The sequence below is a fragment of the Capricornis sumatraensis genome, chromosome 10 (assembly GCF_032405125.1).
Source record: "Capricornis sumatraensis isolate serow.1 chromosome 10, serow.2, whole genome shotgun sequence".
Lineage (NCBI taxonomy): Eukaryota > Metazoa > Chordata > Mammalia > Artiodactyla > Bovidae > Capricornis > Capricornis sumatraensis.
The window spans coordinates 59,808,147-59,820,946 of record NC_091078.1 but is presented as its reverse complement, the minus strand read 5'-3'; the positions used below and the strand labels follow the sequence as shown (position 1 = coordinate 59,820,946).

The following is a 12,800-nucleotide window of genomic DNA, read 5'->3' as shown; positions in this document are numbered from 1 at the left end:
AATTATTTAAAAATACATAGGCACCAAAATTTAATATTAAAGAATTTTGTTATTGAAGTTTGAAAATTTCGTTGGTTTGAAAAATTTAAGATGAAAGTAATAATGATCTACAAAGGATGTTTATTACAGCCAACAAAATCTGTTATTCCACTGTTATTTACAGATGCAAAAATCATCTAAGGAATGTGTACATTTAGTTTAAAATCGCATCCCATGCTTTCCCAGCAGATGTGGCTATAAACCAGAAATGTTTAAAATGTTAAATTTGATCCAGACTGTTATGGTAAAAGATATTTAGACTCAGAAATTCAGAATATTAAATCAAAGTAATGAAAATATCTTCATGGCTGATTGACAATAACTTTTTACTCCTTACTAATAATGTGGGAGATTTTTGCCTGTTCATGACTGAAAATAGAGCTTTTCAAAATTTATTTGGATTGTAACCCTTTTAAAATCTCCAGACCAAAGGCCACAATCTGGTCAATTGGTAGCTGACTTTCTTTTTACATGACTCATCTTGTCTTAGGAGATGATGATGACATTCATGTGTCTAGCAAGGCGAGGTTTGTTATTGGACTTGGCTATCCAATAGGAAGTTTTGGGAATTGATCTCTTACTTCTACCATCCTATTCTATTACCAGAGAAATCGAATCTATGACCTGTTAGCTTATAATTCTTAAAATAACTTTTTCCTGTTTACAAAAGTAATGGATACTCATGGTTGATATTTGTAAAGTACAAAAAAAGAAAAATCATTTTTATATTCTATTTTAAATTTCCAGATGAGAGATCAATCTTATATCCATCTTGTCCCCAGAGGCCACAGCTTCCTGTTTTAACGTCAAGAGTTGGGAATAAAACAGTGTAGCTACTACCCACTTCTTTTATTTGGAGATTATTTCCCTTAGAAATCCCATTAGTATTCAGCCCACGGCTGGTGGTCCCTAAGCATTTGTGGTCTCTAACCTCGTGTGTGCTCTGGGATGTGCTTTGCAGGTGACATTCTTAACGCCCTGGCTAACGTTTCTGGTCGTAAACACCCATCCACAGTTCAAGCAAAGCAGCTGAAGATGTGTCTCCCCCTCATGCCTGTAGTGCTTCACCTGGTAACGTCTCAGGTATCATCTTTTTTGGGGAAAAAAGTGGAGCTGAGAAATGTCAACTCAGACAGAACATGATCATTTCTTTCTTACACATGGCTTTCAGGATTTAATCTATGGAAACTCTCATCACACAGGTATTTCGACCTCAAGTTGTAACAGAAGAGTTCCTTTTCAGTTATGGAACTATTCTTGTGAGTAATGCTGAATTTTTCATGTTCCTAATAAAAATGTGGCTCTCTCTACTGTTTGTGGGATTTGGTGTCAGAATGAAGTAATTTTAAAATCTTAGTGGTATTTATTTGTCTCTAGGGAAGTGACCTTTTTGTATTTTTATCTGTTGACTGTAATAAAATTTGACATTTGGGGAAAAATAACATTCTCTTCTGATAATGCATTTTGTTTAGAGACAGACCCAGGTAGGGTAAATAAGTCCATAGAAAAGATTTTCATAGTGTTTGGTATTAAACATCATGAAAACATTTAAAATAATGAAATTGGTAAAAATGGAATTCTGGAAACAGTATTATAATTTCCTTTGGCTAACCTTGTCCAGCTATGTGCAGTGTCTCTTTCTGTGATGACATTTCTCTAAGTGGAGCTCAATTTAACCTTATCTTTAATTTTAATGAGATGAGTAGCAGTGAGAAACAAATCACTGTATTATCTTTCACTTCGATTTTTGCTCACACAAAAAAAATAGTCTGTTTGTTAAGGTTGTGGCTCGTGAATTATGTTATCTTTTCCCCTTGCCTGGAACACTTACAGTATATACTGTTGATAAAACAGCGAGCTGTACAAAGGGAAACGAAAACATTTGTCACGCAGCCTATTCTGTCTTCCTTTGATGTTAATAATAAACGCTGAGCTGAGATTTAAAAAATGCCATATCAGATAGGTGTCTCGTTAAAATGAAGTAAATATCTCAATTTTATTGCTGATTTGGAGTAAAAAAAAAAAAATGATTACCATCCATAAGTGAGGATATAGTTTTCTAGAAGGTTCATCATACGGTAACGTATGATGTTTTGAAGTATGACTGTTGAGTAGAGAGGTCACTGACTTTTGTAAGCAGTGCGTTTAGTCAATGCAATATAGGTTCTTTTGTACTCAACTTGAGATCATTATCATCCTTGAATCTTGAATTCTACAAAGCATATAATTTTTGTAGCACATTCATGAATTTGCAAACTGTGAGAATTTCGTCTACCACCTCCCTTAATATGCTTTCCAATCTTTTTAAGGACAATATGGTATCATTTTGAGCAGCACTATAGGTCTATGTTTATACCTCCACTGTGCTGACACGTGGAGCCTGATCATAGTAATTTTGCCCTTGCAGCCCTCCTTGGAATATTTTGGCCCAGTGTTTGTTTGTTTGGTCTAGGTAGAACTGTCCTGTGTTCATTCTCTTTATTTTTTCCTCCTGTGTAGTACTTTGCTGTGCTTCCCTTAACTGAGTACAGTTTAGATTTTCAAGGAACTCCAATATAAGTCGTTGTGGACTTTCAGGGAGCCCTCCTCTACTTCATGTAACCCATCTGCTCCCCCCCAGGAAGGGCCTTCTCACCTTCTCCCAGGAGGGAGTGCACCCTTTGAGGGGTGGGGGTGTTCAGCAGGGCTCTGTGTGGGTTTCCTTCACATAGGCACTTTCAGGGAATGGAAGGTAATTTGCTTGGTTCAAAGGTAACTGTGATACTGAAAATTCTTTAGCAGTCTTTCCCTTGATAGTGTTGCTCAAGTAAAAGGAGTTTACACACACCGTGGAAGAGGTCTCTTGGTTCTGTTTGGGCCATTTTCCTAGTTTGAGTTGCGGCCAGTTTCAGAGCTCTTCTTTTGTTATTTTTCTTACCGCGTCTGTTATTTGGCCTTAGCTGTGCGTCCATCTTCCTTGACTTAGTGTTGGCCGCACTGATGAAACGCTAGTCCACGGAGAGGAAGTGTTGACTGAAGTCATGGACCTGGCTGTAGTTACCCACCCAGATCTGGTGCGTGTTTCTATGAGCTGTTGCGAGTTGGCTGTTGCTTCTGTGAGTTGATCCGCAGTCTGTCCAGAAGATGCCACGAACACCGTTGTTAGTTACAGTGTCCCCCCAGTGCCAGAGGCACAGTCTTCTCCTTCCTTGGAAGGAGTAGAAGGCCCTTGGAAGTTCACGGTGCAGAATCTGCACATTGAAATCCTTGAGTTTTCTGCTTGAGAACAATTACTTTAAATTTTGTCTAGGCAAAGCTTCCCTGGAGTTAAGAGGGTTGGTTTGTTTATTTGTGTGGGTCTTTTCTTTCGGGCAGAAGGTGGGGTGTGGGCCTGTTCTCCGGCGGATCTTCCTGACCTGGGAATCGAACCGGGGACTCCTGCATTGCAGGCGGATTCTTCCCTACTGAGCTATAAGGGAAACCCTTTATATTTTAAAAGTGCACATTGATTTGGGGTATTTAGACTTTGGGTCCACCATTAGTAGCTGTATCTAAGAACTTCTTGGGCTTCTGCTAAAGGACCTCTCCAGGGGCTGCTGACCTGCCTCATGTGGGTGGAGACAGCAGCCGTACTCCGTGTGATCTTCGCTCATTAGAAGGGTCCTGAAGGCACAGGCTGGAGGGGCTGTTGGAATTTTGCTTCCCATTGGTTTCTGTTTTCATACTGATACCAGGCATGGTTTGCCTTTTGACCTATAGGTATCATTTTTTAAAAATTTATTTTGGTAGAAAAGTTCAGGATACTTTTTATATTTGGAGCCCTAGGCTTTAGCTTTTTTTTCCCCCCAAGCAAAAGGAAGTTTTGGTCTCTCTATGATTTAAAGAGGCACATGTTTGGAAGCAATTTAGTAGGAAACTTTTAAACCATTATTAAGCTTTCGAAGAGCCCAGGCCAAAGAGGACTACACAGCTGATGATTGCTGTTTTTACTTCTTATTGGCAGAAGCAATGTGTCATCGTACCTGCCTCCCTCTCCAGTAAGAGGGGGAGAAAAAGGTACCCAGGGACACTTACGCAGTAAAACATCTGGGGAGGTGCTGTGGGGAAGTTCCAAGGTGAACTTCACCTTAGTTCTTTTGTTCCTTCATTGAATTAGGCTGGGAAACAGGAAGCAATGATATTAAGGAAATCTGTTTGAAAACTCGTGATGTTCACTGTGTTTCTTGTGTCCTTCTGAAAATGCTCTTGACTAATGAGCTGAGGAAGAGGACTTAGTTGTGTTTATTCTTAAGTTCTGGCCTCATTAGTTTATGAAAGTTCAGTGGTTATGTGGTGGTTATAGTTTTTTACAAAAAGAAAAATTCAGATCTTCAAATGAAAGAAATGATGAAATGATTCTGGTTTGCACACAAGAATGTGATTATAATATCCATCATCAATAAATCAATAAATCTTTGCTAATCTTGAGCTTTGAGAAAGTCAGAAAAGACCCTCTCCAGGTTTTTATTTTAAGTGAGTGTTGGTCTGTTGATAGATTTTGACTTCAGCTGTAGAAGATAAAGCAGAGAGAGGGTCCTCTTTTATTTTTATTTATTATTTTTTGGCTGTGTCACACAGCTTGTGGGATCTTAGCTTCTGGCAATGAAAGTGCCAAATCTTAACCACTGGACTGCCAAAGAATTCCCTTATATTAAAAAAAATATGATATTATATATTTATTCATTGCCACATGAGTGTTCTTGTTAGGAAGATTTTTCCTTTTCTTAAAAATTGTTTATTTAAAAAAAAATTTGACACACCCTGAAGTTATATACCCACCTTGCTTAGAGAACTTCTTCTCAGCTTCTCAGAAGTACTGAACAGTAATGAGGGGCACTGGTCTACCCTGGAGTCATAGCTGTCCTTCCTTTTATCCCCCTAGATGGGGCCGTACTTTTGCCCCACAGTCCTCCTCCTGGTGAGCCTAGTTGTGGAGTAGGTGTCCACCCTTTTTGCTCCCTTGCTGTACTCCCAGCTTTGAAGCTCACAGCATCAGCAGATGCCCGGTGTAGTGTGGTCATCTACAGATTTTTCTGGGTCATTCCCCCTCACTCCCATGGTCTCTCAGCCCTGGATTCGCAGTCATTGTTAGAGAATCATGTATTTCTGCGGAGGTTCCTTCTAGCACCTCATCCTCTCAGCTCCTCGACCATCTCTCTTCCCATGGGTGTGTCTCTCCCTCCCTCGGCTGCCTCCACCCGTAGCCTTATTTTCAGCATCATACTGTCTGGCTACAACACCTAATTTTCAGCTCACTACCCCTGCTCCTCATCTCCAACAGTCCTTTAATTCCTCTGGGACTTTAATTGGCCTTACCGCTTTGCACTCACCATCCTGCCCTCCCTGGGCCCAGTGACTTGACGATTCTCTTTCCTCAGCTTCAAGTCCCTGGTGCAACCCCTATCCCTACCTTGCGTGTACCCGTGATCCCTTTCCTGTCCCTTCCTCCATTGTCCTCCTCTGGCAAACCCAAGTGCTGGTTCACTTTAATTCTCTACCTCCCTCACCCCTGCTTTGAGTGACTAAGTGCAGCTCGAGGAAAACAGCTGGTCTCACTTTAAATTCATGACTGCTCACTTCAAGCGAGTCCTCTCTGTAGACTGGGGCTTCAGGTTCCTCTTCCTAATTTATATACCTTCACGCTCACCTGGATGATTGTTCACACTTGCCCTCCTCTCCCTGAATCTCCAGTGTCTCCTGCCCTGTCCTCACTCTCACCTGATTAATTCCTGTTACACCGAGAAGGAAGAGAAAGAAATCGACCCAGAGAGATTTAAATTGGCAAATCAATGAAACGTCCAGTAGGGATTTTTAAAAAATTAAACAGGCGAAGTATAAGGAAGAAAATAAAAGAACCCTATAGTTTCACAATCTAGAAAACCCTTGTTGCTGTTAAAAAAAGAAAAAATAATAATATACGTACATAGTTAGAAAATTCTAACAGTGCAGAAAGGCAGAAAACGAATAGGGAAAGTATGCCTCCTGGTTGAGTGTTCTTCCTCACAGGGAGCCTCTGAATGGTTCCTGTGATTTCTCCCTCAAAATTTTTTGTCCACATCTCTGTTAATGTGTTATCTACATATTCTTTAAATATTATACAGAAAAATTATAGTATAAACACTGTTTTGTCTCTTCTTTCTTAAGCTGTAGACATTTAAGTAGATTTATTGAAATCAAAAGATACCTTTCTTTGAATTTTTTTACATCAAATTGTGAAATTATTTCAGCCAAATGGTTGTAAAAATGCCTCTTTTTCTTATTTATTACGCATATAATTTGGCTGAAATAATTTCACCTGATTTCAAAATAGGGCCATGACTTCTGCTGAATAAATAGAGATTTGATGTTGAAAAAAATTTCTAATGACTTGTGTGTGTTAACTCGATCAGAGACTTTCTAAGAATGTTATCTTTCCCCTTCTGGATAAAGAAATTAGTGCCTACTTATCACATGAAATTTAGAAACTGTAGAAAAATGTAAAAAGAATATAAAAATCACTTGATTCCTACCACTGAAAGTAAATCATGGTGAACACACATAGGATCATACATTTTTTTTTTTTTCCCTCTGCATAGTTTTTACATCAGTTATTTTAAATCTCTATTAACATTTTTATATTTTTTTCAGAGTCATATTAAATCAATAGACTCAGGAGAAACTAACATAGATGGAGCTGTAGGTGAGTAGATCGTGGGACATTTTACATCTTTGCTTGAAGATTTTGATACTATGATTTTGGACATGTAAATAAACATCCATAATAATTAACTGTATTTCTAGGACTGATGGCATCAGAAGAATTTATCAAGATCACGCTATCGGCTTTTGAAGCAGTGATACAGTACCCTGTTTTATTGAAAGACTATTGCTCTACGGTCAGTTCTGGCTGCTTTTGAAAAAGATATTTTTTGGCTTACTTGGTAACTCTGTCTATAAAGAGATCAGTTTACATTATACTTGGTCATACATGTTCCTTACATGAAATAACTGTTGAGAAAAGCTGCCCCCCGGACAGGATGAACCTAACAAACCTCTCCCTACCTTGTTGACTTGTTTTGGGGTTTTTCTTTTGCTTATTATTTTCTTTCCCTTCTGGTCCACACCTTACTCACAGTGTACCCCTTGTTATTCCTGGCCTAGAGTTTCTCAGCCTTGGTACTGGGCTTCCATAGTGGCTCAGATGGTAAAGAGTCTGCCTGTAATGCAGGAGACCCAGGTTTGATCCTGGATTGGGAAGATCCCCTGGAGAAGTGAATGGCTCCCCACTCCACTATTCCTGCCTGGAGAACTCCACGGACAGAGGAGCCTGGTGGGCTACAGTCCATGGGGATCACAAACATGACCGAGTGACTAACACTCTCACTTTCAACCTTGCCACTCTGGATGTTTGGAGATGGGCAGTTCCTTGTTGTGGAGGCTGTCCTGGGCATTGAGAGATGTTGAGTAGCATCTCTGGCCTCTACATAGTAGATTTGGAGGCTCCCCTCAGTTGCAGCAATCAAAAAGGTCTCTACACATTGCCAGATGCTTTCTGGGCATGTTTTTCCACAACTGGGAGTAGTCCATCTGCCGTTTACACATCTGCCTTATGTGTCTGTTTCTAGGCTGTATGTTCTGTTTCATGAATCTCTTTGTCTAGCCCTTACCTTGTACCAGCTTATTTCTTCCTATCATAGTAAACCTGGAAACCATGTCTGCTTCATGCTTTTTGACATTTTTCCATTATTCTTTCCAAATACTTTATAGGATCAGTATGAGAAATTCACACAACCTTGTTGGAATATTTATGTGTTTTATATTGGAATTATAGATTAATTTTGCAATAAGGGGTTCATGATCTGAGCCACAGTTAGCTCCCAGTTTTGTTTTTGTTGACTGTATGGAGCTTCTCCATCTTCGGCCGCAAAGAATATAAACAGTCTGACTTCGGTATTGACCATCTGGTGATGTCCATGTGTAGTAGAGTCTTCTCTTGTGTTGTTGGAAGAGGGTGTTTGCTATGACCAGTGTGTTCTCTTGGCCAAACTCTGTTAGCCTTGCCCTGCTTCATTCTGTACTCCCAGGCCAAATTTGCCTATTACTCCAGTATCTCTTGACTTCCTACTTTTGCATTCCAGTCGCCTGTGATGAAAAGGACATCTTTTTTGGGTGTTAGTTCTAGAAGGTCTTGTTGGTCTTTGTAGAACTGTTCAGCTTCTTCAGTATTACTGGTCAGGGCATAGACTTGAATTACTGTGATATTGAATGGTTTGCCTTGGAAACAAACAGAGATCATTCTGTCGTTCTTGAGATTGCATCCAAGTACTGCATTTCAGACTCTTGTTGATGGTGATGGCTACTCAATTTCTTCTAAGGGATTCCTGCCCACAGTAGTAGATATAATGGTCATCTGAGTTAAATTCACCCATTCCAGTCCGTTTTATTTCACTGATTCCTAAAATGTCAATGTTGACTCTTGCCATCTCCTGTCTGACCACTTCCAATTTGCCCTGATTCAGGACCTGACTTTCCAGGTTCCTATGCAATATTGTTCTTTATAGCATCAGACTTTACTTCCATCACCAGTCACATCCACAGCTGTGTGTTGTTTGGTGGCTCAGATGGTAAAGCGTCTGCCTACAATGTGGGAGACCTGGGTTCAGTCCCTGGGTCAGGAAGATCTCCTGGAGAAGGAAATGGCAACCCACTCCAGTATTCTTGCCTGGAAAATCCCATGGATGGAGGAGCTTGGTGGGTTATAGTCCATGGGGTCACAAAGAGTTGGACACGACTGAGTGACTTCACTTTCATTTTCTTTGTTTTTTTCTGGAGTTATTTCTCCACTGATCTCCAGTAGCATATTCGGCACCTATCTACCTGGGGAGTTCATCTTTCAGTGTCCTGTCTTTTTGCCTTTTCATACTGTTCATGGGGTTCTCAAGGCAAGAATACTGAAGTGGTTTGCCAGGCCCTTCTTCAGTGGACCACATTTTGTCAGAACTCTCCACCATGACCCGTCTGTCTTGGGTAGCCATACACGGCATGGCTCATAGTTTCATTGAGTTAGACAAGCTCTATACAGTCAGCAAAAACAAGACCAGGAGCTGACTGTGGCTCAGATCCTGAACTCCTTATTGCAAAATTCAGGCTTAAATTGAAGAAAGTAGGGGAAACAACTAGATCATTCAGGTATGATCTAAATGAAACCCCTTACAATTATACAGTGGAAGTGACACATAGATTCAAGGGATTAGATCTGATAGAGTACCTGAAGAGCTGTAGACAGACATTCGTGATATTGTACAGGAGGCAGGGATCAAGACCATCTCCAAGAAAAACAAATGCAAAAAGGCAAAATGGTTGTCTGAGGAGGCCTTAACTGAGAAAAGAAGAGATGCTAAAAGCAAAGGAGAAAAGGAAAAATATACCCATTTGAATGCAGAGTTCCAAAGACTAGCAAAGAGAGAAGAAAACCTTCCTCAGTGATCAATGCAAAGAAATAGAGGAAAACAATAGAATAGGAAAGACTAGAGATCTCTTCAAGAAATTTTAGAGATATCAAGGGAACATTTCACGCAAAGATGGGCACAGTAAATGACAGAAATGGGATGGACCTAACAGAAGCAGGAGATAAGGGGTGGCAAGAATACACAGAAGAACTATACAGAAAAGATCTTCATGGCCCAGATAACCATGATGGTGTGATCACTCACCTAGAGCCAGACATCCTGGAATGAGAAGTCAAGTGGACCTTAGGAAGCATTACTATGAACAAAACTAGTGGAGGTGATGGAATTCCAGCTGAGCTATTTCAAATCCTAAAAGATGAGGCTGTTAAAGTGCTGTGCTCAACATGCTGCAAATTTGGAAAACTCAGCAGTGGCCACAGGACTGGAACAGGTCACGATTCATTCCAATCCCAAATAATGGCAATGCCAAGGAATGTTCAAACTACCACACAATTGCACTCATCTCTCACGGCAGCAAAGTAACACTCAAAATTCTCCAAGCCAAGCTTCAATAGTATGTGAACTGTGAATGTCCATATGTTCCAGCTGGTTTTAGAAAAGACAGAGGAACCAGAAATCAAATTGCCATTGGATCTGTTGGATCATAGAAAAAGTGAGAAAAACATCTACTTCTGCTTTATTGACTACACCAAAGCCTTGGACTGTGCAGATCACAACAAACTGTGAAAAATTGTTCAAGAGATGGGAATACCAGATCATTTGACCTACCTCCTGAGAAATCTGTTTGTGGGTCAAGAAGCAACAATTAGAACTGGACATGGAACAATAGACTGGTTCCGAATTGGGAAAGGAGTATGTTAGGGCTATATATTGTCACCCCACTTGTTTAACTTATATGCAGAGTACATCTTGAGAAATGCTGTGCTGGATGAAGCACAAGCTGGAATCAAGATTGCCGGGAGAAATATTAGTAACCTCAGATGTGCAGATGACACCATCCTTATGGCAGAAAGTGAAGAAGAACTAAAGAGCCTCTTGATGAAAGTGAAAGAGGAGAGTGAAAAAGCTGGCTTGAAACTCAGCATTCAAAAAATGAAGATCATGTCATCTGGTCCTATCACTTCATGGCAAATAGTGGACAAACAATGGAAAGAGTGAGGGACTTTAGTTTTTTGGGCTCAAAAATCACTGCAGATGGTGACTGCAGCCATGAAATTAAAAGACAATTGTTCCTTGGAAGAAAAGCTATGACCAGTGTAGACAGCATATTAAAAAGCAGAGACATTACTTGGCCAACAAAGGTCCATCTAGTCAGAGCTATGGTTTTTCCAGTAGTCATGTATGGATGTGAGAGTTGGACCATAAAGAAAGCTGAGCACTGAAGAATTGATGCTTTTGAACTCTGGTGTTGGTGAAGACTCTCAACAGTCCCTTGGACTGCAAAGAGATCCAACCAGTCATTCCTAAAGGAAATCAATCCTGAATATTCACTGGAAGGACTGATGCTGAAGCTGAAACTCCAGTATTTTGGCTACCTGATGCGAAGAACTGACTCATCAGAAGAGACCCTAACGCTGGAAAAGATTGAAGGTGGGAGGAGAAGGGGATGACGGAGGACGAGGTGGTTGGATGGCATCACTTACTTGATGGGCATGAGTTTGAGGAAGCTCCAGGAGTTGGTAATAGACAGGGAAGCCTGGCTTGCTGCTGTCCATGGGGTCACAAAGAATAGGACATGACTGAGATACTGAACTGAACTGATAGATTAATTTGCACAGTTGACTGTTTTTAGGCTTCTTATCAATGACTAAATTTTTACCTTCATTTATTTTTTTTTTCTAACATATAGATGGGTGTCTGACCCATGTCATTTTCCTTTTTTCTAAGAAACTTAACATTTCTTACAAGGCAAGTCTACTGGCAAAACATTTCTTCAGTTATTGTTTGTGTGAGAAATTCTTTATTTTTCCTTTTATTCCCGAGGGATAATTTCAGTCAGAATTCTAGGTTGGTGTTGTTTTTTCCTTCTCAACACTACAGATATTTCATTCCAGCCTGATATATCAGGTAAAATGACCTGAGATCATTGAGCTGGCTGTTAGTATGAAGCTTTATGTTTCTTTGGCTAGGAGCCAGGCTGTGTTTACTGTTTGCTGTAACTGTAGGTTTCAGAGCCTAAAATGACGTGTAACATCCTTGTTTTGTCTATCCTGTTGTCTTCGGGTTTCCCTAACAGCGCCTTTCTGGAATAAAGCCTTTGCAGCTCTCTCAGTTGTAATCCTGGGTTATCACACAGGAGCCCTGTTGATGCTGTGGTGAGGTGTGGTGGAGCGGGTAGAGATCCATAGCCCCTCGGTTTAGGTCACATTCCTTTTCTGAGCCTGTGAGCCTGGGCTGTGACCCTCACACATACTTCTCAGCACCCCTACCCCCATTCCCCCGTTGGTGAGATGGGAAGGCTTGCAGGGTGTTGGAATTGGATATTTTCCCCCCTAGCTCAGGTTTTGGTAAAACCTGAGTAGGTTCAGCTTTTGGTAGAATACTCTCTTGAGTCCAGCCTTTGTTAAGGAGAAAAGAATGCTCTAAACATGTGTCAGAATGGTTAGTTTTTCCTTTCCCCTGCCAGAAATGTGAGACTTCTCTGATCTTCAATCTGAGAATCTGGTGGGGCTCCGGGAGGTAAAACTTTTGGGAGGTGGGTGGCTGCACTAAGGCTGGGCCTCCAGGAGGTTTTATCATCTCAGACTCCAACTCTAGTCAATTACTGTTTAAGTTTTTGTACCAGTTGCTGTCTCCAGTGGCAGCTTCTGCTCCTGTTAACTACGATTTTCTGCCTTTGCCTTTGTCTTCAGTTCTAGTGGACAGTTGGTTTTCTTTGTGACTTTAATTCTCTGATTTATCTGCGATGAGTTGTTGATTTTCAGTTTGTTTAGCTCTTTTCTTCTTGTGAGCATGATTATAATAGCTTTCCAGCTTTTTTTTAAACCAGTTATCAATGGTTATCATATTTGTAAATATTTTATATATATGTGTGTATTTATATTTGGTAAAAGTCATGATATCATAGACCCTTAGAATTTTATCATTGTTGTAAATGGTGTCTTTCTAAAATTATGTTGTTTGATTGGTTGTTGTAGAGACATTGGAAAGAGTATTGATTTTTGGCTGTTCTTCTTCTAATAGTCTTGCTTTTTGGACCATAGTTAATCGTCAAACCTATAGAGTTGGACATGTAGATAATTTTAGTCCCACTCCTGTCTTAATGTGCTCTCTTAAACCTTCAAGATGGGTGTT

The 12,800-nt window shown here is 40.3% G+C and overlaps 1 protein-coding gene across 1 annotated transcript in view; it reads left to right on the top strand.

Moving 5' to 3' along the window:
• Positions 1–12,800, top strand: part of ULK4 (unc-51 like kinase 4) — a 489,483-nt gene that overhangs the window by 139,260 nt on the left and 337,423 nt on the right. The window contains exons 23-26 of the mRNA XM_068982354.1: positions 1,001–1,122; positions 1,242–1,298; positions 6,685–6,736; positions 6,838–6,932. Of these exons, the coding sequence (XP_068838455.1) occupies positions 1,001–1,122; positions 1,242–1,298; positions 6,685–6,736; positions 6,838–6,932 (326 nt within the window). The remainder of the gene's footprint in view (positions 1–1,000; positions 1,123–1,241; positions 1,299–6,684; positions 6,737–6,837; positions 6,933–12,800) is intronic.